This window comes from Carassius auratus, chromosome 2, assembly GCF_003368295.1.
Source record: "Carassius auratus strain Wakin chromosome 2, ASM336829v1, whole genome shotgun sequence".
Lineage (NCBI taxonomy): Eukaryota > Metazoa > Chordata > Actinopteri > Cypriniformes > Cyprinidae > Carassius > Carassius auratus.
In genome coordinates this window covers 2,097,339-2,125,195 of record NC_039244.1, presented here as the reverse complement: position 1 = coordinate 2,125,195, position 27,857 = coordinate 2,097,339, and the positions used below count along the sequence as shown (strand labels likewise).

General features: G+C 34.0%; 1 protein-coding gene across 2 annotated transcripts; it reads left to right on the top strand.

Annotated features, from left to right (window-relative positions):
* The first annotated feature begins 356 nt into the window (after nt 1-356).
* Nucleotides 357-27,267, top strand: LOC113112001 (rho GTPase-activating protein 45-like). Of its 2 annotated transcripts, none has more exons than XM_026277341.1 (23): nt 357-595; nt 2,669-3,032; nt 7,891-8,037; nt 8,362-8,446; nt 9,965-10,037; nt 12,897-12,972; nt 14,288-14,419; nt 14,549-14,610; nt 15,008-15,118; nt 15,752-15,832; nt 15,910-16,089; nt 16,610-16,747; nt 18,713-18,903; nt 18,988-19,115; nt 19,237-19,338; nt 19,417-19,515; nt 20,249-20,412; nt 20,505-20,693; nt 21,364-21,501; nt 21,571-21,794; nt 25,200-25,419; nt 25,499-25,544; nt 26,379-27,267. In XM_026277341.1, exons 1-23 carry the CDS (start codon nt 515-517, stop codon nt 26,606-26,608), a joined length of 3,261 nt encoding a protein of 1,086 aa, XP_026133126.1. In that variant the 5' UTR covers nt 357-514; the 3' UTR covers nt 26,609-27,267. The 2 variants fall into 2 exon arrangements, with proteins under 2 accessions (XP_026133126.1, XP_026133118.1); XM_026277333.1 differs by having other exon boundaries at nt 2,654-3,032.
* Nucleotides 27,268-27,857: the final 590 nt, after the last annotated feature.

The following is a 27,857-nucleotide window of genomic DNA, read 5'->3' as shown; positions in this document are numbered from 1 at the left end:
TTCAGTGCATAAAAAGCATTGAAATACTTAATGCACATTTGTAATGATTGTTAATTTATTCAATGCCCATTTTTGTTTTAATTAAAATATAATTTCGTTTCAGTGCATTAAAAAGCATTGAAATATCACATGCACATTTGTAATGTTTTTTTATTTATTTATTTAGTTAATCCACATTTTAGTTTTAATGAAAATATTTTATTTCAATGCATAAAAAGTGTAAGCTTGACTAATAATGCTAGAGGAGTCACACCTGTGCTTGAGTCACTTCTGTCATGCTGTTGTGTGTCAGGTGATGTTTGTTTAGCGGATCTCCGGCAGGTGCCAGCAGCGGCTTCCAGACGGACGCGCGTTGCGCGCGACCCCGCGGCAGGGCGCGGCCCCGAGTAACTGAACTGTCATGATGGGGAAGTAACTGTTAGTCGCAAGAGTCTGAGGAGACATTTTCACAACTATTTGTCTCATTACTAAAGTTTTGCGGTGCGATTTTTGAACAAGAGCAAAAGGCGTGAACATGTTTTCTCGTAAGAAGAAAGAACCGACGAATAAAACACCTTCAGCCTCCAAAAAGAGCAACTCTGCGCAAAACCCTTCGGTAAGACCTGCAGTACTTAAAATAATGGGTTTTATTTGGTTTAGAGTAAGATTCTACTAACTGTAAACGTGTTTAAAAGAGAAAACATGTTCGATCTCCCAGGAAACGTACGCGTTTACAATATTTGCTTTATTTTAAACGGTTAACAAATGGGTTCATATTCATCCTATAGTTTTCCTCAAGTAAAGTTAGTTCACAACAGAATTTAATTTAACAGAGTAAAAGTAACGTTACTCTTCTTTATAGATAGTGGACATGTGTGGGAAGTACGAGTCGTTGTAGAGAACTGGTTTGTTCGGATGATTCGATTCAGTGAACCGGATCACAACAGTCGAGCGGTTAATTACTGCGAATCGGTTCGACTGAATCATTTAATAGAGTCGGTTCAGTTGTCCGCGAACTGGTATTGAAGTGTAGTCGTTTAATGTTGCATATCGTTGATCAACATTGCTGTAAAACTGTCACTGCTGAACAATGCCTGGCGAAGAACACTTAAGAAGTACGTCTTGCTCTTTGTTTCGCAAACAATTATACCAGAAATGAACTGAGAGGAAGTCATGCAAGAGTCATATCAGAACAAGCAGCAGTTAATGCTTTTTTGTAGTTAATTAAAACTATAACCATGAAAAATATATTTTAAATAAAATATTTTTAAAAACTATTTCAGCTGGATTCATTTAGTTTAATGATGTACTAAAATAACTAAAGTTAAATCTAAAATAAAACTAATAAAAGCTATAACTATTAAAAATGACAAAAAAAAAACACAACGAAATTACAAAAACATTAAAATTTAATATTAAAACATTATTAATTAAATATATAGTATTAATTCAATTTTAAAGCCTATTCAAAAGTATAATAGTATATTAAGGATACTTAAAATAAAATTTATTTTTATTATTATTACATTATTAGTATAATTTATATATATTTATTGCAGCGGGTTTTGTAGTTAATTAAGACTAAATCCATGAAAAATATATTTTAAATAAAATATAAAAAAAACAATTTCAGCTGGATTCATTTAGTTTAATGATGTACTAAAATAACTCAAATCTACAATAAAACTAATAAAAGCTATAACTATTAAAAATGACAAAATAAAACAAAATTACTAAAACATTCAAATTAAATACTAAAACATTATTAATCAAATATATAGTATTAATTCAATTTTAAGGCCTATTCAAAATAATAGTATCTTAAGGATATTAAAATAACACTTATTTTTATTATTATTGTATAATTTATATATATTTATTGGAGCTGGTTTTTTAATTAATTAAAACTAAAACCATGAAAAATGTATTTTAAATCATGGATAAAAATAAGAAAAATCTATTTCAGCTGGAATTCATTTAGTTTAAAGATGTAATAAATTAACTAAAATAAAATCTAAAATAAAACTAATAAAAGCTATAACTATTACAAATGACCCCCCAAAAAAACACTATGAAATTACAAAAACATTCAAATTAAATATTAAAACATTATTAATGAAATATATAGTATTAATTCAATTTTAAAGCTTATTCAAAACTATAATAGTTTCATAAGGATTTTTTTTGTGTGTGTGTATAATTTATATATATTTATTGCAGCGGGTTTTGTAGTTAATTAAAACTAAATCCATGAAAAATATATTTAAAATAAAATATATTAAAAAAAATATTTCAGCTGGATTCATTTAGTTTAATGATGTACAAAAAAAAAAGAAAAAAAAAAGCTATAACTATTAAAAATGAAAAAAAAAACTAAATTACAAATAAAATTAATTATATTTATATTTATTAAATATATAGTATTAATACAATTTTAAAGACTATTCAAAACTATAATAGTATTTTAAGGATACTAAAATATTACTGTTTTTTGTTCTGCTAGTCTTATATATAATTCCGAATGGATTTGAATTTGTAGATCTGTCACTTTTTTCAATCACCTTTGCACTTTATTCATAACCCTAATTCATATGGAGCATTAACCCTGTTCATAATATTCATCTGTATAATAATCAGCCGTCATCCCTCTCTTTCCATCCCATGTTAAACCCAGTTGTCCATCCTTCAGGAACACTTTCCCAATGACACTATCGATGGCTCCTGCACGCTGGCTCCTCCTGATCCGGGCCCTTTATCCTGCCCGGGAACACCGGCGCCCCACTCCAAGCTAACGGTGTGCAGTTCTCCAGGCGGCACGCTGAAGCGGCCCTCGAGTCTCAGCCGTCACGCCAGCGCCGCCGGCTTCGCCTTCCAGACGTCAGGGACCTGGGGCTTCCATAGGGGCTATGTGCGGAGCGCTCTCTCCTACGGACACGCTGCGGACTGCACGGAAACATCGGTCATCGAGGTGGAGGACATTCCCTCGCTGCTAAGAGACGTCGCTCGCTTCGCAGAGGCTGTGGAGAAACTAAAGGACATGGTTCTGGGAGAAGGTAAGAGATTTCTGCGTTGTTTTGGATTGAAAAGTGATTTTTGAGTTGATTAAAATAGCTTTGGATGGTTGGTTTTTGTGTGTTTTGTAAAAGAAGTCCCAAATAATGAAAGGCCAATTATTAAATTGAATATTCATATTTCATTGCAGACAATATTTACTCATAATGCAAATAAAATATGTAATATTTAAATTAATAAAAATTAAGCATAATGTTTTTAATAAATGTTGTAAATGTGAAGATAATTTAATGTACACAATATTTGCAATAAAAATATTTAAAATAATATTTAGTCAAACTGCAATAAAAAATGTAAATATTTTAATAAAAAGTAAATATTTTGTAATATTCAAAATATTAACTCAAATTACAAATAAATGTTAATATTTAAAAAAATAAAGATTAGTTAATATTATTAAATATTGTGTAAAATAATTTAGATGTAAACCATATTTACTCCAATTGCAAATGCAATTATTGAAATATTGAAATTTTAAATAAACAAAAAATGGACTAATACTTTTTTCTGTAATATTGGTAAATATAGTGTAATAATTTTTTTTACGATATTTACTTAAACTGCATTTGAAAATATTGAGATATATTTAATATTTAAATAAATAAAAAATAATTATAATACTTGTGTAAAAGAATTTAATGTGTGCAATATTTACTAAAATTGTAAAAAAAAAAAAAAGATTTAAATAAAAATAAAATATAATTATTTTGTAATAGTAATCATAATTTAAAATAATTTATAAACAATATTTAATATTTAAATAACAGTTGAACATAATCTTTTAAATATTAAAAATGGAACACTGAGAGTTTATTATATTTCCCGTCAGAAGAATTCTTTGTTACGTAGTTAATTGAGCTGTTTCTTCACTCCTGTGTTCATTGTTTTGTTATTTGAATGCATTTCTGTGTATGTTTTTGTCGAAGAGACACTCAAGGCCATGTGTTTTATTAATTAATTAAAACTAGGATTAAGTGTCATATCAGATGCAGCTGGCACGAAGTCTTCAGATTCCTCGTGAGTCTTTTACAGGAGTATTCATTTGAAACGGATGATTTTTCACTGGGTTTTCACGATGAAAGAGAAGAAGGAAGAGGATTCAGTTTGAGATTACACACGTCTGCTGGGCTTCACCCCTCAAGTTTCCCTTAAAAGTGTTTCTTTCTTCCAGAGAGACGCCTGCTGAGCACTTTTTCTCATGATGCTGCTGCTCACCTCGTGCAGAACTGTGGTGATGTGGTATTACAGTGAGGCTTTTGCTATTCCACTTTTAAGCTTCATGTACGCTCACTTCGTGAAACGTGATCAGATATAGGACATGCACAAGTTTAAGAAGCTGAGATGCTTTGAATGATGTTTGAGATAGTAAACATGCAAATCAGCATCATAACAGTAGTCTGTTTCTAGCCTCGGGTTGAGTAACAGATGGAAATTGAAGTCTTGTACTTCCTGGACTTATCCCCTTGACTTCAGACGATGATGTCCAGCTCTTGCATGTCTGCTGGACTAAATGCAATGCACCTTGTCTGTGTTTTTCCAGCGCAGAGAGCAGGACAGAGATGAATCACATCAGCACTGTCTGCTTAAGAAAGAGCAGAAGTCATCTGAGTCACCTCAGACCTCGTGGACTTCCTTAAAGTGTCACTTTTTCATCAGCTCTACTTCCTGTTAACATCTGCCCTGTTTGTAGAGTTGCAATAGTTATGTTTCCAATGTCATCTCAAGACAAAAACTGAAATATGTTTAAGATGAATCATTAAAATTACTAACCGGAAACAAAAACTGAATCTAAAATAACAAATTAATTCATAATATTAAAGATAAAATTACAAGCACGTAAAAAATTGCGAGAAAAAATATTAAAGATCAAATTACAAGCACATAAAAAATAGTGAGAAAAAAAAATATAAAAATGTTTTTATTAATGGAAAATGTGAAAAACATGAATTCAGAATACTAATATAATTATTATAGTATGTAAATAATACTAAAGTAACACTGTTTAAAAAACACATTTTTGGTTAATGGTCACATGACAAACAGGTAAATAAATTGAAACTGAAATGAAAATTAAACCTTAATAAAAATAATAAAAAAATACCAAAATCGCATAACAAAAAAAAAAAAAAAAAAACTATAAATAAAAGAAAATGTAAAATATTAAATTAAAGGCTAATTCAAAATATAATTGAAAACAATAGTATATAAATAATATTAATATAAGACTGTTTAACCTCACATTTGTGTGTTCACGGGAATACTAATCCTAAAAACAAAATTAAATTGTAATTAAAAATTGGACATAAAAATAAAAGCTTATTTAAAATACTAATAAAAGCACATAACTACACTGTTTATGAATAAAGCTGTATGTTCACGTTTCTCTGATGTTGTCAAAATCATGTTTTATTGTGATTGTTTTATTTTTAATGATTTAGTTAATTATAGCTTGTCATCGACTCACGAACCCCAGATTAGGAAACACAACGAAAATTTAGTGCATTAAAATATTGCGATTTTAACTCAGGAATTTAATAATTAAAATAAACAGAGCGTAACAGATGAGCGATAGCATCTTCTCCTGTTTGTCTTTAAGTTTAAACACCGGTGGCTTGCATCACTCTTGCTGTTTTGCAACCTCCCAGAACGCTCCGGCATCACGGCATGGAGTAAACAGCGCTTGTGTTCGCTTCACAACATGTGAACTTCTCTGGGTTACACACACACATGTGTGTGTGTGGAGTTCATCACACTTCTTCAGAAGTGGAGCTTCTCTAAAAGCCACAGAAAGCGATTCATTCACAGCTCACCACCACAAATGACTGTAGCCTGCAGGTCTGTACAGGCCTTCACCGTTTCTCCTTACATAAGAGACTTTTAATCACCCTCAAGTTGATGCCTGCAAGAAGTTAGGGCTTTTTTGGGAAGATGGCATGATGTTTGTCTTCGTCATGACCTGCACACTCATTTGAGAAGAGCCAGACAGTGACGTGTCAGATTCAGATGGACAGTTTGAGTAATGTGCTTGAGGGAAGTGTGTTCACATGCGTGCATCAACATGTCCATGCATAAAACATTCCCCTCGATATCTCCTGTGAAACACCAGCGACTTGCATCGCTATAACTATTACTTTTTTGCGAATCACCAAGAAAGCTCAGGGAGATTTGCACGCTCATTGAAATGAAATAGTCTGAGTCAAAGAGGAACGACTGTTTGAAATGTCTCACTCTTGTGCCTCGCTTTGCATTTTGTGCATTTTTAAGGACACCCACATTCTGAGCATGCATTTAGACAAGGAGACCCATGCATGTAGTGCACAATAACAGCTTTCATTGTCAACGCCTGCTCTTTTCCCCAACCGTTATGGGATAACGCCAGGTTTTCTTTGTTCGCGGCTGCTGACGCTGATTTAGGAAAATATGAAGCAGCACAACTGTTTTCAACATTGATAATAATCAGAAATGTTTCTTGGGCAGCAAATGAGCATATTAGAATGATTTCTGAAGATCATGTGACACTGGAGACTGGAGAGTATTGATGCTGGAATGTAATCAATTAGATTTTAACCCTCATTATGCATTTGGGTCCGTTTTGACCCGTAAGAGATACATAAATGTTTTAAAAACTGCAGCTTTTAGGAAGGGAGTGCAACTTCATGAGTCCTCAAAAAAACTAAAAGTATACTTTATATCTTTTTCTCTTTCAGATTTTTTACGGTTGTCAGTCATCATCTGAAAGCTAAATAAAAAATCTTTTTTTTTTCACTGCAGCGTGAAAAAACTATTTTTTAAATCGGATAGTGAAAGTTTATGCAAGTAAAATATTTTTTTTTTTTAGAACGCTTACTGTTTTTGATCAGTCATGAGTTATTAAATCAAATTAATTTCATTCAATTCCATTCCATTGAATACTGATAATTTTCAGAATATATATATATATTTTTTAGATTACGTACAATTATATATTCATTTTCAGATTTCTTTTTTTGCATTTATTTTAATAAAAACACAGAAAAACAGTAAAATTATGAAATATTATTGCAATTTAAAAAAAACTATTTCTATTTTTATATACTTTCAAAAATAATTTATTTCTGTGATGCTCCGCTGTATTTTCAGCATCATTCCTCCAGTCTTCAGTGTCATTCATCATTCTAATACACTGATTTATTAACTATGTTAAAAACAGCTGCTTCATATTTATTTATTTATTTATTTTTCTGAATCTGTGATACTTTTATCAGGATTCTTTGAACTTCTAAAGATTTCAGATTTTTTTAAATTAATCAAAAAAGGGTGAATGCAGTAAAAACATGGAAACATTCAAAACTTTAAAAAGTTGCTGGTCAGATACAAAATGATTATTTTTCAAAGTTTCAATACAAACCGCGGCATCTACTGGTTCATCTAGATCTCTGATTTATGCATTAATTTTTTTTATTTGTAAACAATAGTTTTGAATCTAAAAGTGTAACATGTATCATGGCTCTGAACATTGCATCTGTTAAACCTGATGAACTCATGGCCATAATATCACACACTTACTATCAGTGCATGTGTGCAAGTTCCCTTTTGTGGTATTGAGCAGAAAGAAGTGCATTGTGGGATTGGGTGTGTAGGAAGTGGACAAATAACCGTCATGTTTTGGTGAAAATAAGAGGCAGAACTACTTCCTAACATGTGGCAATATAGTGTTAGAGCTGTTAGGAGTGATTTACAGTGGCTACACATAGTACCTGGACACTTAATACACCGTTCAAACGATCTGAATACCATTGCATGTTATAAAAAGTTTGAAAAAGCAAACATGAATCCTGATGTTTTCTGGTGTCTCCGCAGTGAAAGAGGAGCCACGCAGCCGGCCGGCCGTGCACGAGTGTTTAGGGGAGGTTCTGCGTGTTTTGCGGCAGGTTATCAGCACATATCCTCTGCTGAACACTGTGGAGACGCTCACTGCTGCAGGAACTCTTATCTCAAAGGTCAAAGGTCAGTCCAACTGCCATGTTAAACCCTTCTTTTTAAACTCATGTCAGTGGTTTCTCCTCCTCAAACTCTCACACACAACCTGATCGCAAATAATTCAGCACAAACATCAGATGAGCGAAGCCACATCAGATACAAGCAGTTACCACACAACTAACATCTGATCTTATGAAGGAAAAACACGTTTAGTGTGCAAACATGAACGACTGAAATACAGGTGTTTCCACTTTGGCGTTTAAATGTGATGTCACTTCTAGTTTTATTTGTTATCAAAGCAGAAGCTTGTGTTTGTGACGGTGAAGTTGTTCTCTTCTCTGTGTTTGTCAGGGTTCAGTTATGAAGGCACCAGTGACGCTCAGAAGAAAGACTTTGAGAAGGCCATTGAAACCATTGCTGTGGCCTTCAGCAGCAAGTAAGAGCAATGCAACTTTATATATTAATATATTGCCATATAATATATATATATATATATATATATATATATATATATATATATATATATATATATATATATATATATATAAAATATTAAAAAAATTATATATATATATATATATATATATATATATATATGTGTGTGTGTGTGTGTGTGTATATGTATATATGTATAAGTTTATTTAATATATTTAATTATTTATGTGTGTATATATCTATATATATGTGTATGTTTTTAATTGTATGTGTGTATATATATATATATATATATATATATATATATATATAATATATATTATTCCTTTAAAACCATTTATTTATTTGTTTATTTATTTATTTTTACTCTTTCATGACATTTTCACCTCTTTAAAATGTAGGGATGCACCGATATTAACATTTAAAAAACGATATTATTCCTTTAAAACCATATATTTATTTGTTTATTTATTCATTTTTACTCTTTCGTGACATTTTCACCTCTTTAAAATGTAGGGATGCACCGATATTAACATTTAAAAACGATATTATTCCTTTAAAACCATTTATTTATTTGTTTATTTATTTATTTTTACCCTTTCGTGATATTTTCACCTCTTTAAAATGTAGTGATGCACCGATATTAACATTTAAAAACGATATTATTCCTTTAAAACCATTTATTTATTTGTTTATTTATTTATTTTTACTCTTTCATGACATTTTCACCTCTTTAAAATGTAGGGATGCACCGATATTAACATTTAAAACAGATATTATTCCTTTAAAACCATTTATTTATTTGTTTATTTATTTATTTTTACTCTTTCTTGACATTTTCACTTCTTTAAAATGTAGGGATGCACCGATATTAACATTTTGCCCGATAACCGATAATTCTTTAAATTTGCAAGCCGATAACCGATATATTGACTGATAAATGTTAATCAAAATAATAAATCTAAATCTAAAATAATGCTTAATGCATTATGCAAACAAGTCATTGTACAACATTACTTACAAAAGAATCAAAGAATCAAAATGAATGTGCCACGGATAAATAAAATAAATATCACATTATTCTAATTAAACCATATTGTTGGTGAAGATGAAACTAAAAGTGACAATTTTTTCTCTGCACATGTTGCACTTAACTGCATTTTCCTTTTCAAAGTGATTCAAATATTATTTCAAGCAATTATAATTATAATGCATTATTTATCGGCCAAATTTTCATATCAGGTTGAAAACGATATCAGTAAAAATTAACATTTATCGTCCGATACCGATATGATGGTCGATATATCGTGCATCCCTATTAAAATGTGAAATTTATGCTGCTCTGCTACCAATCATAACATTGTCTTGTGTCAGATTTTATCTAAGAACGATTACAGAAGAGAGAGAAGAACAAAAACTCTTTAATATCGCAGATGTTTTTCCGTCCAAAAGCTTGAACAAAGATGATTTCTCATGCTCCAGTAATGAGAGAGATCTCAACAGTTTCTCTCTCTGTCAGTGTTTCAGAGTTGTTGATGGGAGAGATCGACAGCACTACTCTTCTGTCCCTGCCGCTGACAGAAAAGAGCAGGGTGAGTGTGTGAGTGTGTGTGTGTGTGCGGATGTTGCTGGAAGCGTGTGTGTGGGTCGCTTCCTGCGTTGTCTTGCAAGCATATTGTTTCCTCCACACCTCTACACAAACTCGACAGTCCCGAGTCTTCAAGAAACACTCCTTAGAATGCCACTGATGACAAATTATTAATTTTAATGTCCAGAAGAGACACTCAAATCATTTCCCAGAAACAACTTCCTTCATTAAAATGCAGTTTTACACTGGACAGTGTTTGTCATGCTACTTTGAATCTGCAGTTTACCAGACTCATTATTTACAGTAGTTCACTTTTAGTCAAGAAACCTTTTTTAAAGAAGGACTGCACTACAAACTGCAAGATACTTAAAGGGGCAGCGCTATTTTAATAATATAACTCCTTGGTTATATAATAAATGAATTGTAGGTGCAAAAACAATGAGGGCTCTTGAGTAAATAGACAATTAGATAAACAGATAAAAAAAAATATTGCAAGAAAATGTTATATAAAATATATAAATTTAAAAGATTGTTTATAATTATTTATTCATAGCTTGTAAAAAATTATATTGTTAAATTATTGTAGACAATTTATTGAAATATTGTTATTAGTTAGCCTTCGATTTTGCATTGCTATAAATTGATACATACAAAATAAACATCTGATTAATAAATATTAACTAGAAATAAACGGCAGCATTTAACCAACTATTAAATCTTTATAATAAATATTAAACAAATGATTTACTTTAAAATTGAATATAATATTAATAAATTTAAATAAATGCAACCAAAATAAAACAAAGGAAAAAAAGATACAGTATTGTTCAAAATAATAGCAGTACAATGTGACTAACCAGAATAATCAAGGTTTTTCGTATATTTTTTTATTGCTACGTGGCAAACAAGTTACCAGTAGGTTCAGTAGATTGTCAGAAAACAAACAAGACCCAGCATTCATGATATGCACGCTCTTAAGGCTGTGCAATTGGGCAATTAGTTGAATTAGTTGAAAGGGGTGTGTTCAAAAAAATAGCAGTGTGGCATTCAATCACTGAGGTCAGCAATTTTGTGAAGAAACAGGTGTGAATCAGGTGGCCCCTATTTAAGGATGAAGCCAACACTTGTTGAACATGCATTTGAAAGCTGAGGAAAATGGGTCGTTCAAGACATTGTTCAGAAGAACAGCGTACTTTGATTAAAAAGTTGATTAGAGAGGGGAAAACCTATAAAGAGGTGCAAAAAAATGATCTCCAATGCCTTAAAATGGAGAGCAAAACCAGAGAGACGTGGAAGAAAACGGAAGACAACCATCAAAATGGATAGAAGAATAACCAGAATGGCAAAGGCTCAGCCAATGATCACCTCCAGGATGATCAAAGACAGTCTGGAGTTACCTGTAAGTACTGTGACAGTTAGAAGACGTCTGTGTGAAGCTAATCTATTTTCAAGAATCCCCCACAAAGTCCCTCTGTTAAAAAAAAGGCATGTGCAGAAGAGGTTACAATTTGCCAAAGAACACATCAACTGGCCTAAAGAGAAATGGAGGAACATTTTGTGGACTGATGAGAGTAAAATTGTTCTTTTTGGGTCCAAGGGCCACAGGCAGTTTGTGAGACGACCCCCAAACTCTGAATTCAAGCCACAGTACACAGTGAAGACAGTGAAGCATGGAGGTGCAAGCATCATGATATGGGCATGTTTCTCCTACTATGGTGTTGGGCCTATTTATCGCATACCAGGGATCATGGATCAGTTTGCATATGTTAAAAAACTTGAAGAGGTCATGTTGCCCTATGCTGAAGAGGACATGCCCTTGAAATGGTTGTTTCAACAAGACAATGACCCAAAACACACTAGTAAACGGGCAAAGTCTTGGTTCCAAACCAACAAAATTAATGTTATGGAGTGGCCAGCCCAATCTCCAGACCTTAATCCAATTGAGAACTTGTGGGGTGATATCAAAAATGCTGTTTCTGAAGCAAAACCAAGAAATGTGAATGAATTGTGGAATGTTGTTAAAGAATCATGGAGTGGAATAACAGCTGAGGGGTGCCACAAGTTGGTTGACTCCATGCCACACAGATGTCAAGCAGTTTTAAAAAACTGTGGTCATACAACTAAATATTAGTTTAGTGATTCACAGGATTGCTAAATCCCAGAAAAAAAAAAATGTTTGTACAAAATAGTTTTGAGTTTGTACAGTCAAAGGTAGACACTGCTATTTTTTTGAACACACCCCTTTCAACTAATTGCCCAATTGCACAGCCTTAAGAGCGTGCATATCATGAATGCTGGGTCTCGTTTGTTTTCTGACAATCTACTGAACCTACTGGTAACTTGTTTGCCACGTAGCAATAAAAAATATACTAAAAACCTTGATTATTCTGGTTAGTCACATTGTACTGCTATTATTTTGAACAATACTGTATATATAAATATTTTTATTTTTTTACCTGCATGTCATGTGACCATTAACCAAAAAATCATGAACATGAAAAAATAATTAAATAATTGAAAATTTAACATTTCTGGATGATTCCTATTTTTTATCATTTCAAATAGAAAATATTTTAGCCCAAAGGTATTCGGGTGACAAAAGAGTTGCATGTGATTTTCCAGTGTTGTGTGTGATGGCGAGAGTGTGTTCAGTACTTTCCTCCGCTGTAAGGTGAAGTAATTCTACTAATGGAAGTGCTGAATCTACCCCACAGCCCTGAGAAAAGGAAGTGATATATAGACTACTGCATCTCACCACATGTACCTGACTCTAACCTCAGCCTCAAAATCAGCATCATATCAGAATGCACATTATTACCCAAAATGTAAAAACTAGCTCTGCCTCTTTCCTGTGTGTGTTTAGTCGATGGAGGACCTGTACAGAATGTCATCGGGTCAGGGTCCTGAAGGAGGAGGAAAATATTACCACCAGGACTGCAGTGAGTGCATCACTGTTTTATTCTCTTTAGTAATGCATAGAATTGCTGACCATCTACTATTTTTGACTGTATGTGGTATGCATAGTGTGCACCGTATGCACAATATATTATATATATATTCTATCATGTGCTTTAGCACACTGCAAAAGATACTAGATCCCACAATGCAATGCACTCGGCTTGATCTTTCATCTCCAGTGTAATGAATGAACCGGAAGTCGTATCAACTGTGATTTTTAACAGAGTTGAGAACTTGACTCATTATTTGATCACATGTAAAACACGTAAACAATAAAAAAAAAAAAAGATGCTAGAAAATCATGATAAAAACATGCTAGCTACTTGCTAGTAACTTGGTAATCATGTTAGTGACATGCTAATCACTTGCTTATCATGCTAGGAACATTCTAGTCACTTGCTAATTATAATAATGACATGCTAGTATCATGCTAGCAACATGCTAGTAACTTGGTAATCATGCTAGTATATGCTAGTCACTTGCTAATCATGCCAGGAACATGCTAGTCACTTGCTAATCATGCTAGTGACATGCTAGTCACTTGCTAATCATGCTAGATAAATGCTAGTAACATGCTAATCATGCTAGAAACATGCGAGCAACATGCTAGTCACTTGTTGATCATGCTAACGAAATAGTAGTCACTAGCTAATTATAATAATGACATGCTAGCAACATGCTAGTAACTTGGTAATCATGCTAGCAATATGCTAGTTACTTGCTAATCATGCTAGGAACATGCTAGTCACTTGCTAATCATGCTAGTGACATGCTAGTCACTTGCTAATCATGCTAGATAAATGCTAGTAACATGCTAATCAAGCTAGAAACATGCTAGCGACATGCTAATTACTTGCTAATCATGCTAACGAATTGGTAGTCCCTTTTAATAATGCTAGGAAAATGCTAGTAACACGCTAAACATGCTAGAAACATGTTAGTGACATGCTTGTAACTTGCCATCAAACTTAAATCTTTTTAAACTTTTCAAACTTTTCAAACTTTTTCAAACTCACTAGTCAGGCAACAACTGCTTAAAACTTTCAGGCTAGGCTTTCTCAAGCCAACCTAAATTTTGTCTTAACTAACTTTTTTGTCTAGTTGTTTTTGTCTCAAAATGTATATTTTATTTTAATAATACATATATATATATATATATATATATATATATATATATATATATATATATATATATAAAATGTTAAAATGTTAAATTATGTTATGTTAACAATGTTAAAATGTTAATTATATTTTTCCATGTATGGGATGGTAATTGTTTATCGTGTGTGTCACTAGTGAGTGCACAGGAAGTGGATATTCTCCTGCAGCGCAGTGAAGGCGGCGTGGACTCGGCTCTGAATTACGCCAAATCCATCGCTAAATACATGAAGGACATCATCAACTACGTAGACAAGAGAATCGCTCTCGGTAATGCCATTTTCTTGACCTGTCTGGTGGTTTGTGAAATAAAGGGTTTCCAGTAACATACTCAGACCTGTTAATATCAATGCATTTCAAACCCACTCACCTGGACCTCTCTATTCTTCTCTTTCACAGAGAATGAGTTTTCTAAAGGTCTTCAGAGACTTTACCATTCATGCAAACACAACATCATACAGGTACATGGGATTGCAATTACACATATCGTTTATATGTCACCAAAACCATACAGATTCTTTCGTCAAGGTCAGAAACATCCTAAAGACACCATTAAAACATAACACTACTTGTGCAGTATATTTCAAGCACATGTAGCATACGAGTCATATAGACTATTTTTAAAGTGTTAATTTTTGCACACTGTCAGCTCAAGTTACAAGTTGAAAAAAAGCAGAGTAAACATCACCTGTGTTCTGCAGAAAATGAAAAATCAGGGTTAGAATTTTTATTTTAACACAGAATTATCATTATGAACTATTCCTTTAAGTGATAGGGAATCTGTTTTTGATTTGTCACATGCTCACTGTACTTACAGTGAAGGAGATCACTCTTATCTTGTCTACATCTCTCTCTCAGGAACACATGCCGTTGCTGTCTATCTTCTCTCTAGCTCTCGAGCAGGACTCAGAGCAGAGCTGCGGTTTACAGCAAGCCACAAACAGCATCTACACACACTCATTTCTACAGGTACCCCACCTGAACCTGAACACACATTACAGCAGGATGACAATGTAAAAATAGGCTAAAAAACATACCTAAAATCTTGAAAAAGATTAAAATATTTTTTATAAACTATACATTTATTTTTATATAAAGATTCAATTTAATTTATAATAATTAAATTTTCATTTAAAATAAACGTTTCAATTTATTATAATATGTAATAAATGTTTTATTTAATATTTTCAATGTTAGAAATTTAATTTAAATAAAAAATATGAATGCAGAATTTTTGGATTTATAAGTAAATATAATAAAATTGTAAAAAAGATTAAAATATTTTTATAAACTATACATTTATTTTTATATAAATATTTTATTTTATATTCAATTTAATTTATAATAATTTAATTGTCATTTAAAATAAACGTTTCAATTTATTATAATATGTAATAAATGTTTTATTTAATATTTTCAATGTTAGAAATTCAATTTAAATAAAAAATATGAATGCATTATTTTTTGATTTATAAGTAAATAATTTAAAACATATTTTTATGTTTTATAATACAATAAATATTGTTACCCATTGTTACCAAAGTGGATCTAATAGTAAAAATAAATAAATAATGAGATTCTTCTTCTCTTTTTCTTGTTCAGCCCATGACGCAGCGCAGACAGGAACATGAGAAGAAGCGCAGAGACATTAAAGAGCAGTGGCAGAGGGCCAAGAGAAAACTGGTACCGAAACCCTTCTAAATCAAAGATGCACGAGTTAAATATGTGCATTTAGAGATGAATGTGTTTGTGTTCATCAGGCGGATGCCGAGAGTAATCTCCGTAAGGCACGTCACTTGTACGAGAGCCGCTGTGAGGAGTACGAGAGAGCGCGGACAGTGGCCAATAAGGTTGAAGAAGAACACAGCGGAACAGGAAGTGGCTCAACCACTAAAGCTCTGGACAAGAAGAGACGACTTGAAGAGGAAGCACGCAACAAGGTCTGCCAGCTCAAACAGGAAATGATCGAACATGAGCTAATTTCACACGTTAATTCTGACTGTGCTTTTGCACTCACATGCAGGGAATACATTTTATTTTAGTTTTTAATTTATTTATTTTTTATTGAAATGTATTCTTATCTCATTTATTTATTTTTGCATAAAGAAAATTGCATACATTTTTTGCCTAATTAAATTTTTAGGATCATAGGATTTTGAGATTATTTTCATGACAAAGACATTTTTATTGTAATGCAATAATGTAACCGTAACGAGAGTTTGAAAATAATTCAACGTCACAATGAAAATCTGAAATCTGACTTAAAATAGGGTTTATTTTCTTCTGGCAAGATATCATTGCTCTTTATTTTACTTCATTCTGGGGTGATTTTATAATACTGATGCAACAATTCCAAGTTGCATGTACTGTTTTTAACGGCTTCGTTCTTCAATAACTGCTAAACAATCAAGTCGACTGATTTGTTTCGATGATCTGAGATGCATGTGTTTGTGTGCGCAGGCGGAGGAGGCCGAAGCGACGTATCGCACCTGCATCGCAGACGCCACGACACAGCAGCAGGAGCTGGAGGACATGAAGGTGAACGTGCTCAAACAGATCCAGGAACTCATCAGACAGACCGATCAGATCCTGAGAGCGGTGAGAGCCATTATACACACTACAGGGTGAAATATTATTGATATGATGTAAAAGAAAGGTTTTCTATTTTAATATGCATTAAAATCTAATTTATTCCTGTTGTGCAAAGCTGTATTTTCAGCATCATTCCTCCAGTCTTCAGTGTCACATGATCTTCAGAAATCATGAAAATATGATGATTTATTATCAGTGCTGGGAACCGTTTTTGCTGCTTAATATTTTTTGGAACCTGTGATTTTTTTTCAGGAATAAAAAGTTAAAAAAAAGAGCATTTATTTAAAATAGAAATATTTTCGAACCATATACACTACCGTTCAAACGTTTGGGGTCAGTACATTTTTATTGATTTATGAAAGAAATTAAAACGTTTATTCAGCAGGGATGTGTTAAATTGATAAGAAATGATAACAAAGATTTATACTGTTAGGAAATAGAAAATTTTTAATTAAAGAATCCTGAAAAAAGTATTGCAGTTTCCTAAAAAAACATTGATAATTCTAATAACAAATCAGCATATTAGAATGATTTCTGAAGCATCATGTCTCTCTTTAGATTGGAGTAATGGCTGATGGAAATTGAGCTTTGCATCACAGAAATAAATTATATTTGAAAGGATATTAAAATTGAAACTATTATTTTACATTGCAATAACATTTTGCAACGTTACTGTTTTTTTGTGTTTTTTTTTTATCAAATAAATGCAGCCTTGATGAGCAGAAGAGACTTCTTAAAAAAAGCATTACAAGTCTAACTGATCCCAAACTTGTCTATAAAGTGTCTATAGAGTGGACCCTCTCTGCAGCCCCAGACTAGTGTTGTGGTTTTGGTACTGTTGTTAGTTGATGCCTAATGCCAATTTTGTGCTAGAGTTTCAGTTTGTGTACTGTTGCTTGCTGCTCCCACCTAGACTGTTGAACTCCACTCAATATTGCTAATACTTCTGTAGTCCTGTCTTCAATATTTAAGTTGTCTATTTTATAACTTGTAGGGAGGAGGGTGCCCATTTCTTTTAACTCCTTTTCTCCTGTTTTTTGGACCAGTTAGGTAGTTAAGGAAGTATATTGTCTTTTTGTTGTTTATTTTTCCCTGTGCTAGGTAAGTTAGTTTCAAAATGGAGTAAGCTGCTGTTTTGTTTGTTATTTTGGCTATGCCCCCTCCTGAAGCCTGTTTTCTTTGTTCTTGCTACTCCTGCATGTATTAAAGTATAATAAATCGAATTATAGTGGATCCTTTGGTGGTTGGCAGTGTTCTTCAGAGCTGGGACTGGGACGAGAGGCTCCATGTGGATTTTCCTTTTCTTTGTTACGTATTCCTCCATTCCCCTAGACTAGTTAAAAAGTGGGAACGTAACATTATTTACTTATTTTACAAAAAAAAAAAAAATAAGTTACCGTATTTTTCGGACTATAGGTCGCACCTGAGTATAAGTCGCATCAGTCCAAAAAACGTCATGATGAGGAAAAAAACATTTATAAGTCGCACTAGACTATAAGTTGCTTTTATTTAAAACCAAGAACCAAGAGTTCACATTACCGTCTCCAGCCACGAGAGGGCGCTCTATGTCTTCAGTGTAGACTACAGGGGAACTGAGCAGCATAGAGCGCCCTCTGGCGGCTGGAGACGGTAATGTTTTCTCTTGGTTCATTTCTCTTGGTTCATGTCAAATTAATTTTGATAAATAAGTCGCACCTGACTATAAGTCGCAGGACCAGCCAAACTATGAAAAAAAGTGGGACCTAAAGTCCGGAAAATACGGTGTGTATGTATGTGTGTATATATATATATATATATATATATATATATATATATATATATATATATATATATATATATATATCATAATTTTTATTTTTACTATAAAAAATTTTACAATTACTATTGCTTTCTGTTTAATTTTTAAATATTCCTATTTCATTTGTGTTTCACTCTGGTTTTGTTTAATGCATCCTCTTGCTCTCCGTCCAGTGCACCATCTCGTACTATCAGACGATGCATGTGCAGACTGCAGCGCTCCCGGTGCATTTCCAGACGCTCTGTGAGAGCTGTAAACTGTACGATCCGGGTCAGCAGTACGCCTCATACGTCAAAAACCTGCAGCTGCGCACAGAGCTGCCCGTACAGTACCAGTTCGAGCCGTACTCCGCGTCCAGCCACCAGTAAGACCACATCCTGCATTGCATGTTTCATTGAAATCATTTGGAATCCAATGGAATATTGAAGTAACTTGGCGTTTTAATCAGGCACGTTCGGACCCGTAACAACAGTCTCTGTAATGACCAGCGGCAGAACAGCTCTGAAGCTTCGCGCGCTGCAGAGGAGGCGGGATTCGGAGAAGCGACGGTGGTTAAACAAAGACGAGGAGGTCAAGGTGAGTTTCACAGACAGTGGACACACAGGACACCTGCACAATTCATCCATGAGAAGCGACTGCCGTCAATCTGGCTGCATGCAAATCTTTGTGGACTTGTGTGCTGTTTTGTTTTCCGCAGGTAGAGACCATCACCAAGCTCATAAGTCCTGGCCGTCCACCCTGAGTGACACTGACAGTGTCGGTCCGGGAAGTGGACTGGGATCCCCGACCTCCAGCACAGGTGAGAAACAGTCCCAAACAGCCTGGTTTACAGTAATACATACAATAACTAGTTATAAACAATACCACTGTGTCTCAGGTGACATCTCAAAGCCTTCACGGCCAGTTTCTGCAGCCACCTTATCGTCCAATGAAGATTTAGAGGAGCGAGATGGTGCCATGACCCCGTTTGAACAAAGTGAGTGAACGATTACGCATCGGAGAAGCAGTTCACCCAAAGATGGTCTTTCCTTCAGGGAGATCCGAGATCAGGATGAGTTTGTGTCTTCATCAGGTTTGGAGAAAAGTAGCATTGCATCAGTGTGTCATCAATGGATGCTCTGCAGTGAATGGGTGCCGTCAAAATGAGAGTCTGATAAAAACATCCCAATAATCCACAGCACTCCAGTCCATCAGTGAACATCTGGAGAAGACAAAACCTGAAACAAATCCAGCATTAAAACGTTTTTAACTAAAATACATAGAGTCTATAATCCACTTCCTCCAGTGAAAAAGTGGCTTTTTGAATCAGGAAGTGTTAGTATGGATTATAAACTTGTATTTTAGTCCAAGGGATGATCTGAAGCTACGTCTTGATGCAGCTTTTGTCTTCTCCAGATGTTAGCTGATGGACTGCAGTGCTGTGGATTATTGTGATGCTTTTATCAGCTTTCATTGTGACGGCACCCATTCACTGCAGAGCATCCATTGATGAGACACTGATGCAATGCTACATTGAAGAAACAAACTCATCTACATCTTGAATGGCCTGAGGATTAATTTCAAGAAACTTAAGCCAAATGTTCACCAGTTTTTTAATCTCTCTGGTGTCTGTCTTGGAGAAATGACTTTACAGAGATCTTATTTAGTAGATACAGTCCTGTGTAGAACATAGTGGTGATAAAATGCTGAGTATGTCTGTTGTGTTTTAGGTATAAATGGGATTGAACCAGAAAGCGCGGCGCCCACTGGACCTTTCAGGAACGTGGGATTGTCCAAAGCCGCGAAAACCCATCGTCTGCGCAAACTGCGCACGCCGTCGAAGTGCAGGGAATGCGACAGCTACGTTTATTTCCAGGGAGCAGAATGTGAGGAGGTGGGATTCAACGCAGCAGATCTCTGATGTTCACGTTTGTTTATAGACTGCATTATAGAGTATGTCTAAGACGCTTTGTGTTTGTGTGTCAGTGTTTCCTGGCGTGTCATAAGAAGTGTCTGGAGTCTCTGGCCATCCAGTGCGGTCATAAGAAGCTCCAGGGCCGTCTGCAGCTCTTCGGCCGTGACTTCTCTCAGGTCCTGCAGGGCGACGTCGACGGCGTTCCCTTCATCATCAAGAAGTGCATCACCGAGATCGAGAGGAGAGCGCTCAAGATGAAGGTGCGAGAGGAAAGCTTCCAAAATAATCACCTTGTCCTGTTCCTGTATTTTCCCTGTTTTTCTGCCTTTGCCTCAATGTTTACATCTGATACATTCACTCATTTCCTCATTTGCATATTCATTCTGATTGGTCAGTTTACCTTTGCTCTTCTTGATGCCACACCTTTATGCTTTATATGCAGATTTATGCAGAGTTTTTAACCCTGTGAGGTCTGACTGATGCAATAATAAGAGGAAGAAAGAATAGAACCTATATATAAAACATAAAAAGTGTTTTTTTTTATTATTATATTCGATGCATCATGCTTTTATGGCTCGTATAGTCTGATATATTGAGAATATAGAGGAAAAAACAGCTCAATTTTGTTTAGTGACTCTAAAAAATAAAATGTGACATGAAATTCTGCTGCTTGTAATGTAAATCAGTGAGATCTTTATAACAGTGAATCAGATGCTGACATAAGAATGATCCAAACATATAATGCAATGCCATCCAGTGATGATGAACAAATAAACGCACAGTACCTCAAAACACCCTGATGATCAGATTTGAGATTGACGGAGAATCAAGTAAAGCTGAGCTGCTTCAGATGGTTTACGACAGGTTTAACATCATTTAGAGGCTCAAGAATACTTTATAGTGTTGATGCTTTACTTTGCATGTCTGCAGGGCATCTATCGTGTGAATGGAGTGAAGACGCGTGTGGAGAAGTTGTGCCAGGCGTTCGAGAACGGTAAAGAGCTGGTGGAGCTGTCTCAAGCGTCTCCAAAAGACATCAGTAACGTGCTGAAGCTGTACCTCAGACAGGTGAGTCAGCTGACGGGGAAACGTCCCTGTAATAAAGCTCCTGTGTCATCGTCTCCGTGTCCTCCTCAGCTCCCAGAGCCCATCATGCCCTTCCGTATCTATAACGAGCTGATGGGACTGGCCAAGGAAAGCCTGACCTCGGACGCCTCGGAGAAGAGCCCAGAGCTGGTGGATCGTGGGTCAGACACCGAGCCTGAAGTGCTGGTCTTAGTGGAGAAACTGCGAGAGCTGCTCAAGCGTCTGCCGCCTGCTAACATCACCACGCTCAAGTACATCATTCGACACCTGCGCAGGTGAGAACGGATTCAGAACATACAGCAGAAAGAGTCTGAAGGAAGGAGGTGTGTGACATTGAGAGATGTCAGTGCCATATTAAACTCTGTATATATATATATATAGGTTTAAGGAAACCTAAGTTGCATATTAACTTCATAATAATTAAAAATTAATAAAACTCAGTTTCTCTGAGTTTCTTAGGCTTAAAGACTCAGAAGTAATATTTTTACAAGAAACCCACAGCGATATTAAAAATGAATCCGAGTTAAATTTGTGGTGCGAAGGAAAGTCATGGCACAAATGTTAGTGCAGGTGTAGCTGTTTTATTTGCAACTCATCTTAATTTTAACATTTTATCAGGAACAGAAATAGAGAGAGGACGTATTTTGATGGTGAAAGCAAAAGTTGAAAATCAGATATTCGTTTTTATAAATATTTATAGTTCAGAATGATTTGGTAGATGTATGGAGAGACAGGAATAAAGAGGTGAAGCACTTTACATGGACCATAAGTGTAGCTAGACTGGACAGGTTTTATGTCAAGTGTGCTGAAAATAATAGAATAATGGGGTGTGATATTTTTCCATGTTATCTATCAGATCACAATTTTATCACAGTGAATATTGTTTTGAATCAAGCAAAATTGAAAAGTCCATATTGGAAATTTAATGCTGCATTGTTGAAAGAAAAAGAGTTTATTGAGAAATTTGAAATGTTTTGGAAGGAATAGGTATAATTTGATACAAAAATTTAAATAATTTGATACAATGGTGGGAAATAGGAAAGACACAAATAAAAATATTTTGTCAGCAGTATTCATGTTTTTCAACAAGAAAAATAAAACAGAACATTTCTGAAATAGAACAAGAGATTTTATACATTACATCTGGAATGATTCCGGAATCTAATGCATGTTCACATGTAACACAGTGTTCCTGTAGCTCAAGTGGTAGAGCATTGCACTAAAAAGCATTGTGGGTTTGATTCCCCGGGAACACATGATAGGTTAAAATGTATAGCCTGAATGACCTGTAAGTTGCTTTTGATAAAAGTGTCTGCTAAATGCATACATTTAATTTTAAAATTTAATTTAATTCATGTCCAGCTGGCATGTTGGGTGAAAAGAAACGAGATCTAGAAGAATTGTTGCAAGTGCGGGCAAAAGGTGCCCTGATAAGATCACGATTTATGTCTGTTCATGAGATCGATGCTCCCACTGCATATTTTTTAATTTAGAAAAAATGAAATGTATTGTCTGACAAAACCCGATGCCAAGAGAAATGAGAAAGATTGCGGTGGACTTTTACTCAAACTTGTATAGAAAGGAAGAAACGGATCCTGAATGTGATTCACTTGAGTGATCTTAAAAACTGGAGGCCTGTGTCAATTCTAACAACGCACTGTAAGCTAATAGCTAAAGTGTAGGCAAATAGGCTGAAAACTGTATTAGGAGCATAATACATCAAGATCAATCCTACTGCATACCAGAAAGATCCATATATGATAACCTTTATGATCAGGGATGTTTTAGATTACACTAAACTACATGAAGTGAATGTTGGTTTACTGTTCCTAGAGATATTGTTGTTGTTATTTACAGTATCTCTTTATATGAGAGCGTCTTCTGCTAAACTGAACTGGAGCAAAACCGAAGCTTTTTGGTGACTCTATTTTATGGCATAAATTAATTGTTTTGAATCCACCAGATGGATTTATTAAAGAAATTAATAAATAAAGATTTTTTTTTTTTTTTGGACACAATATCAAAGAAGGCATTTTATCTGGTATGCGTAAAATACTTAAATTTAAGAGCATTGCAAGATATTCCAGAGACCAAATGGACTAATTTACTTGAATCAGAGGCCTCTCCAAAATTGTCCTGATAAATGACAAGAAAGAGAAAAATACAGTTCAGTAGTGAAAATGATCCTTTGGACATGTTCAAAGCTCAGTGGTGGACAGTAACGGAGTAGCTTTACTTCGTTACTGTACTTAAGTACATTTTTCAAGTTTCTGTACTTTACTGGAGTAGTTTTATTTTGAGTAACTTTTACTTTTACTTCACTACATTCCAAAGCATAAGATCGTACTTTTTACTTCACTACATTTCATAAAACATATCGTTACTCCCTATAATATATCACGTGCTCCGACACGCAGAAGCGGTGTCTGATTCATCATGAACGAACTGAGTCTTTTCAAAATAAACTTTAATCGGATCGCGAATCGCACCAAACGATTCGTTTACGAATCAGAATGATCCGATTGCAGCTGTTCTGGAGTCGACCACTCACTGATTCAAATGAACCGTTTAGTGCGAGTCTCCAGAAGTAAGAACCGGGAGATATTGTGAGCGCGTGCGTCTGGTGTTGCTAAAAATAAGTTATCAATGTCGAAATATTGGATTAATTATTGTAACTGAAAATCATATTTAGGTCAAAATTGTCAGTTGTTTGGGAACTAAATCCGCTGTAAAGAGTGATCTGTTTAAGCCCACTGAAATGCTCGAGTGCAGACGATGCATACAGATATCAGCGTATCTGTGTTTTAGGTAAAAAACAAAACAAAACATTAAACTAACACAGATTAAATAAAATAACTCATGCATGTTCAAATTCCCCACTGCCGTAATATTAACAGTTTTATTAAAATGCTATCATGTCCTATGTGACGTCTGTTTTTATATTGTTTATCAACAGTAACGTTATTTTATTTTATATTTTATATTAACGTTGTTTGGATTAACTAGACGAGTAGACAGACTTAAATGTTTATTCATAACCGTACTGAAAATAAGCAAATATTGTTAGCTGATGCTAACTGTCTAGCTAACAAGCTTGCTTGTGCTAACTTGAGGTAATTTTTATAAATAATGTCAATTTTTTTTTATTCAACCACACACACACACACACACACACACATATATATGTAAAGATTACATCTGAAGACAGATGAACAAACATACACTTGATCAGAGGAAGAACAGCATGAGTTATTAAAAATGTATATATATTTTTTAGTCCTAATATTAATTCTTAATTCATGAATCTATGGATACATAATATTATTTTATAAATGTAAAATATAAAAATAATTTATTTATTTATTTTCTAATATATAGGAATAATCACATATTTGAATACGTCTATGTAAACCCAATGAAGAGGGAGGATGTGATGTATTGCTGTAAAAGATGCTTTTTTTATTTATGTATTAAGGTGTTGATGTCTATAGATTGTAATTAAAGAGATGTTAAAAGTCAAAGTCTCTCTCTCTCTCTCTCCCTCCCTCTCTCCTTCCCTCCCTCCCTCTCTCTCTCTCTCTCTCTCTCTCCCTCCCTCCCTCCCTCCCTCCCTCTCTCTCTCTCTCTCTCTCCCTCCCTCTCTCTCTCTCTCTCTCTCTCTCTCTCTCTCTCTCTCTCAGAGTGTCCGAGTTGGAGCAGGATAATAAAATGAGCGCCAGTAATTTAGGGATCGTGTTCGGCCCGACCCTGATGAGACCCAAACCCACGGGAGCCACGGTGTCCCTGTCGTCTCTGGTGGATTACCCTCATCAGGCGCGCATCGTAGAGGCTCTGATCGTCTTCCACCAGTACATCTTCATCTCGTCCTCTTCCTCCGTCAGCTCTCCAGGACAGAGCCAGGTCTGCACTGAGTTTATTCAGGAGAGTCAGTGATTGAGGACTGATGCAGTCTGTGATTGTAATGTGTTGCTTTGTTTAGGACTCTGAGACTCATGAAGAGCCAAACAGAGCAGATCTGGAATGTGGTAAGATACATATATATAGGAAATATTACAAATAGTAAATAATGTTTTTAAATATTAATTAAAATACTGTTGTTATTATTAATTATACTGATTATGCTGATTTTAGGTTTGTTAATATATATACATTATATTTTATCTTTATAGAACGTACATTTGAATACAGGTTTATTTATTTAAATATCAACATTTAAATATAAATATTAAAAAAAATAGTGGATGTGATGATTTGTAATATTTAAAATATTAATATTATAAAATAATTTGTGCTTTGTGAATTGTGTTGGGATATATATAAGAAATCTTATAATTATAATGGATACATATTTCAGCAATATTTTTATTTTAAATGTTATGTTTTTAAATGTGTTAAAAAATGTCTATTATTTTAAATATGATTGTTTTTTAGATGTTTCTTTTTTTTGCTCGGGTTTGTGAGATAAGAGGATATGTTTAATATTTTAAATATGTGATTATTCCTATATATTAGAAAGAAATAATGAATAATCATAAATAATTTTTATATGTTTGTAAAAAAGTTAAAAAAAATATTTAATATTTTAAATATTATTATGTTTTTTAGATGTTTTTTTTTTTTTTTTTTTTGCTCAGGTTTGTGAGATAAGAGGATATGTTTAACATTTTAAATATGTGATTATTCCTATATATTAGAAAAGAAATAAATTATTTGTATATTTTACATTTATAAAATAATATTATGTATCCATAGATTCATGAATTAAGAATTAATATTAGGACTAAAAAATATATATACATTTTTAATAACTCATGCTGTTCTTCCTCTGATCAAGTGTATATTTGTTCATCTGTCTTCAGGTGGTTCTGTGGGTTCCTCTGGTTCTCAGGAGGACTCCGACTCAGACGTGGAGGATCTGAGCAGAGCGAGTCGCCCACAGCGCCCTCCTCTGGTGAGTCAGGAGAGTGAGACCAGCACAGAAGAAGACCAGACGAGTCCCAGAGCGAGTCTGGACCTGAGCGCACTGGTCCCAGAGACCATCCCAGAGCAGACCCTCAGTGCAGAGCCACAGCAGCTCTCAGATCAGTAAGAGAGATGTTAAACAGGAGAACAAGTGTTATTCCAATATACAGTCATTCTGAAAACTCAGACTCATATGAACTCAGGTGACCTCTCATGCCGTTTTTTCTAGAACCGCGATCAGTGTATCTTCACGTATTAGCTGATATGAACCCAATGCTTATATAATATCGGTCTCTTGAATCAAATGATATAAATGTGTAAGTTTGCGCTCTAGACTGTATAAGCCACCACATTAATAACCCAAAACTGGGAAACAATAATTACTTTCAGTCTTTCAGAAACAAACATTAAATATCTTGAACTCAGTGTGTTGTAGATAGAAAAAGTGCTTTGCTTAAAGTCTAATTTTTTATATATATATACATTTTTGTTGGGAAGTACATGTCTCTTTAGAAGCTTGTAATATTGTATTTTACGATATTTATTATAGTTTCATCTATGCACTGGAGTTTTTCCTGGTTTATTGTTAAATAAGCATCGAATGGTGAGATGTTAAAGTGATCTAACGACAGCTGGACTGCTGGTCAGTGCTGGTTTTAATTCTTATGCATATTTCTCTCCCAAACGTTTGCAATAGTGTGTATATTTGAGGAGTAATGTTGTTCTGTCTCTCAATCCTGGGACTGTAGTTTCAGCTCAACCGTGTTAAATAAAGCTTTAACCGTTTGACTTGAGTGATTAATGCAGAGCACGGCTGTTGACCAGACATTTGTGACTCAATTCAAACCCTTTTGTATATTCTGGAACTGTATATAATCTTAGAAAACTTTTTATTTGCAATAAATCTAATTTCTACTATATTTGCGATGAGTAATTTAGTTTGTCAGCTTTTGTGCTTGGGTTTGACAGATCTGGAATATGGTGGATGATATATTAGAAATAATATAATCAGGATGAATCTTCATCATTTGAAATATTTTTCATTGGAATGTGGTGATATAAAATAATATCATTCTATGTTCAAATATTGATAAATATAAAATATTTACAAAACAGTAACGAAACCATTCATTAAACAAAAATGTACTTATTTTTTATTTTTGCCAAAAATAGGTTCAAGTTTTTTGGAAATTAAAGAAAACTAAATGCATATTTGCCGCTGGGTTTGACAGATCTGGAATATTTATCAGAAATAATATCATTAGAATTAATAAATATTTAAATATTATTTATCTTTTATTATTTTAAATATTTTTGAATTGGAATGTGGTTATATATATAAAATAATATAATACAAAATGTTTCCAAATATTTAA

Bases quoted from the DNA above. Each gene is read 5' to 3' on its own strand.
- LOC113112001 (XM_026277333.1), top strand. From the start codon at position 515: ATGTTTTCTCGTAAGAAGAAAGAACCGACGAATAAAACACCTTCAGCC. The intron at 10,038-12,896 runs GTGAGTGTGTGA...GTGTGTGTTTAG, and splicing joins CGCTGACAGAAAAGAGCAGG to TCGATGGAGGACCTGTACAG. The intron at 16,090-16,609 runs GTCTGCCAGCTC...TTGTGTGCGCAG, and splicing joins AAGAGGAAGCACGCAACAAG to GCGGAGGAGGCCGAAGCGAC.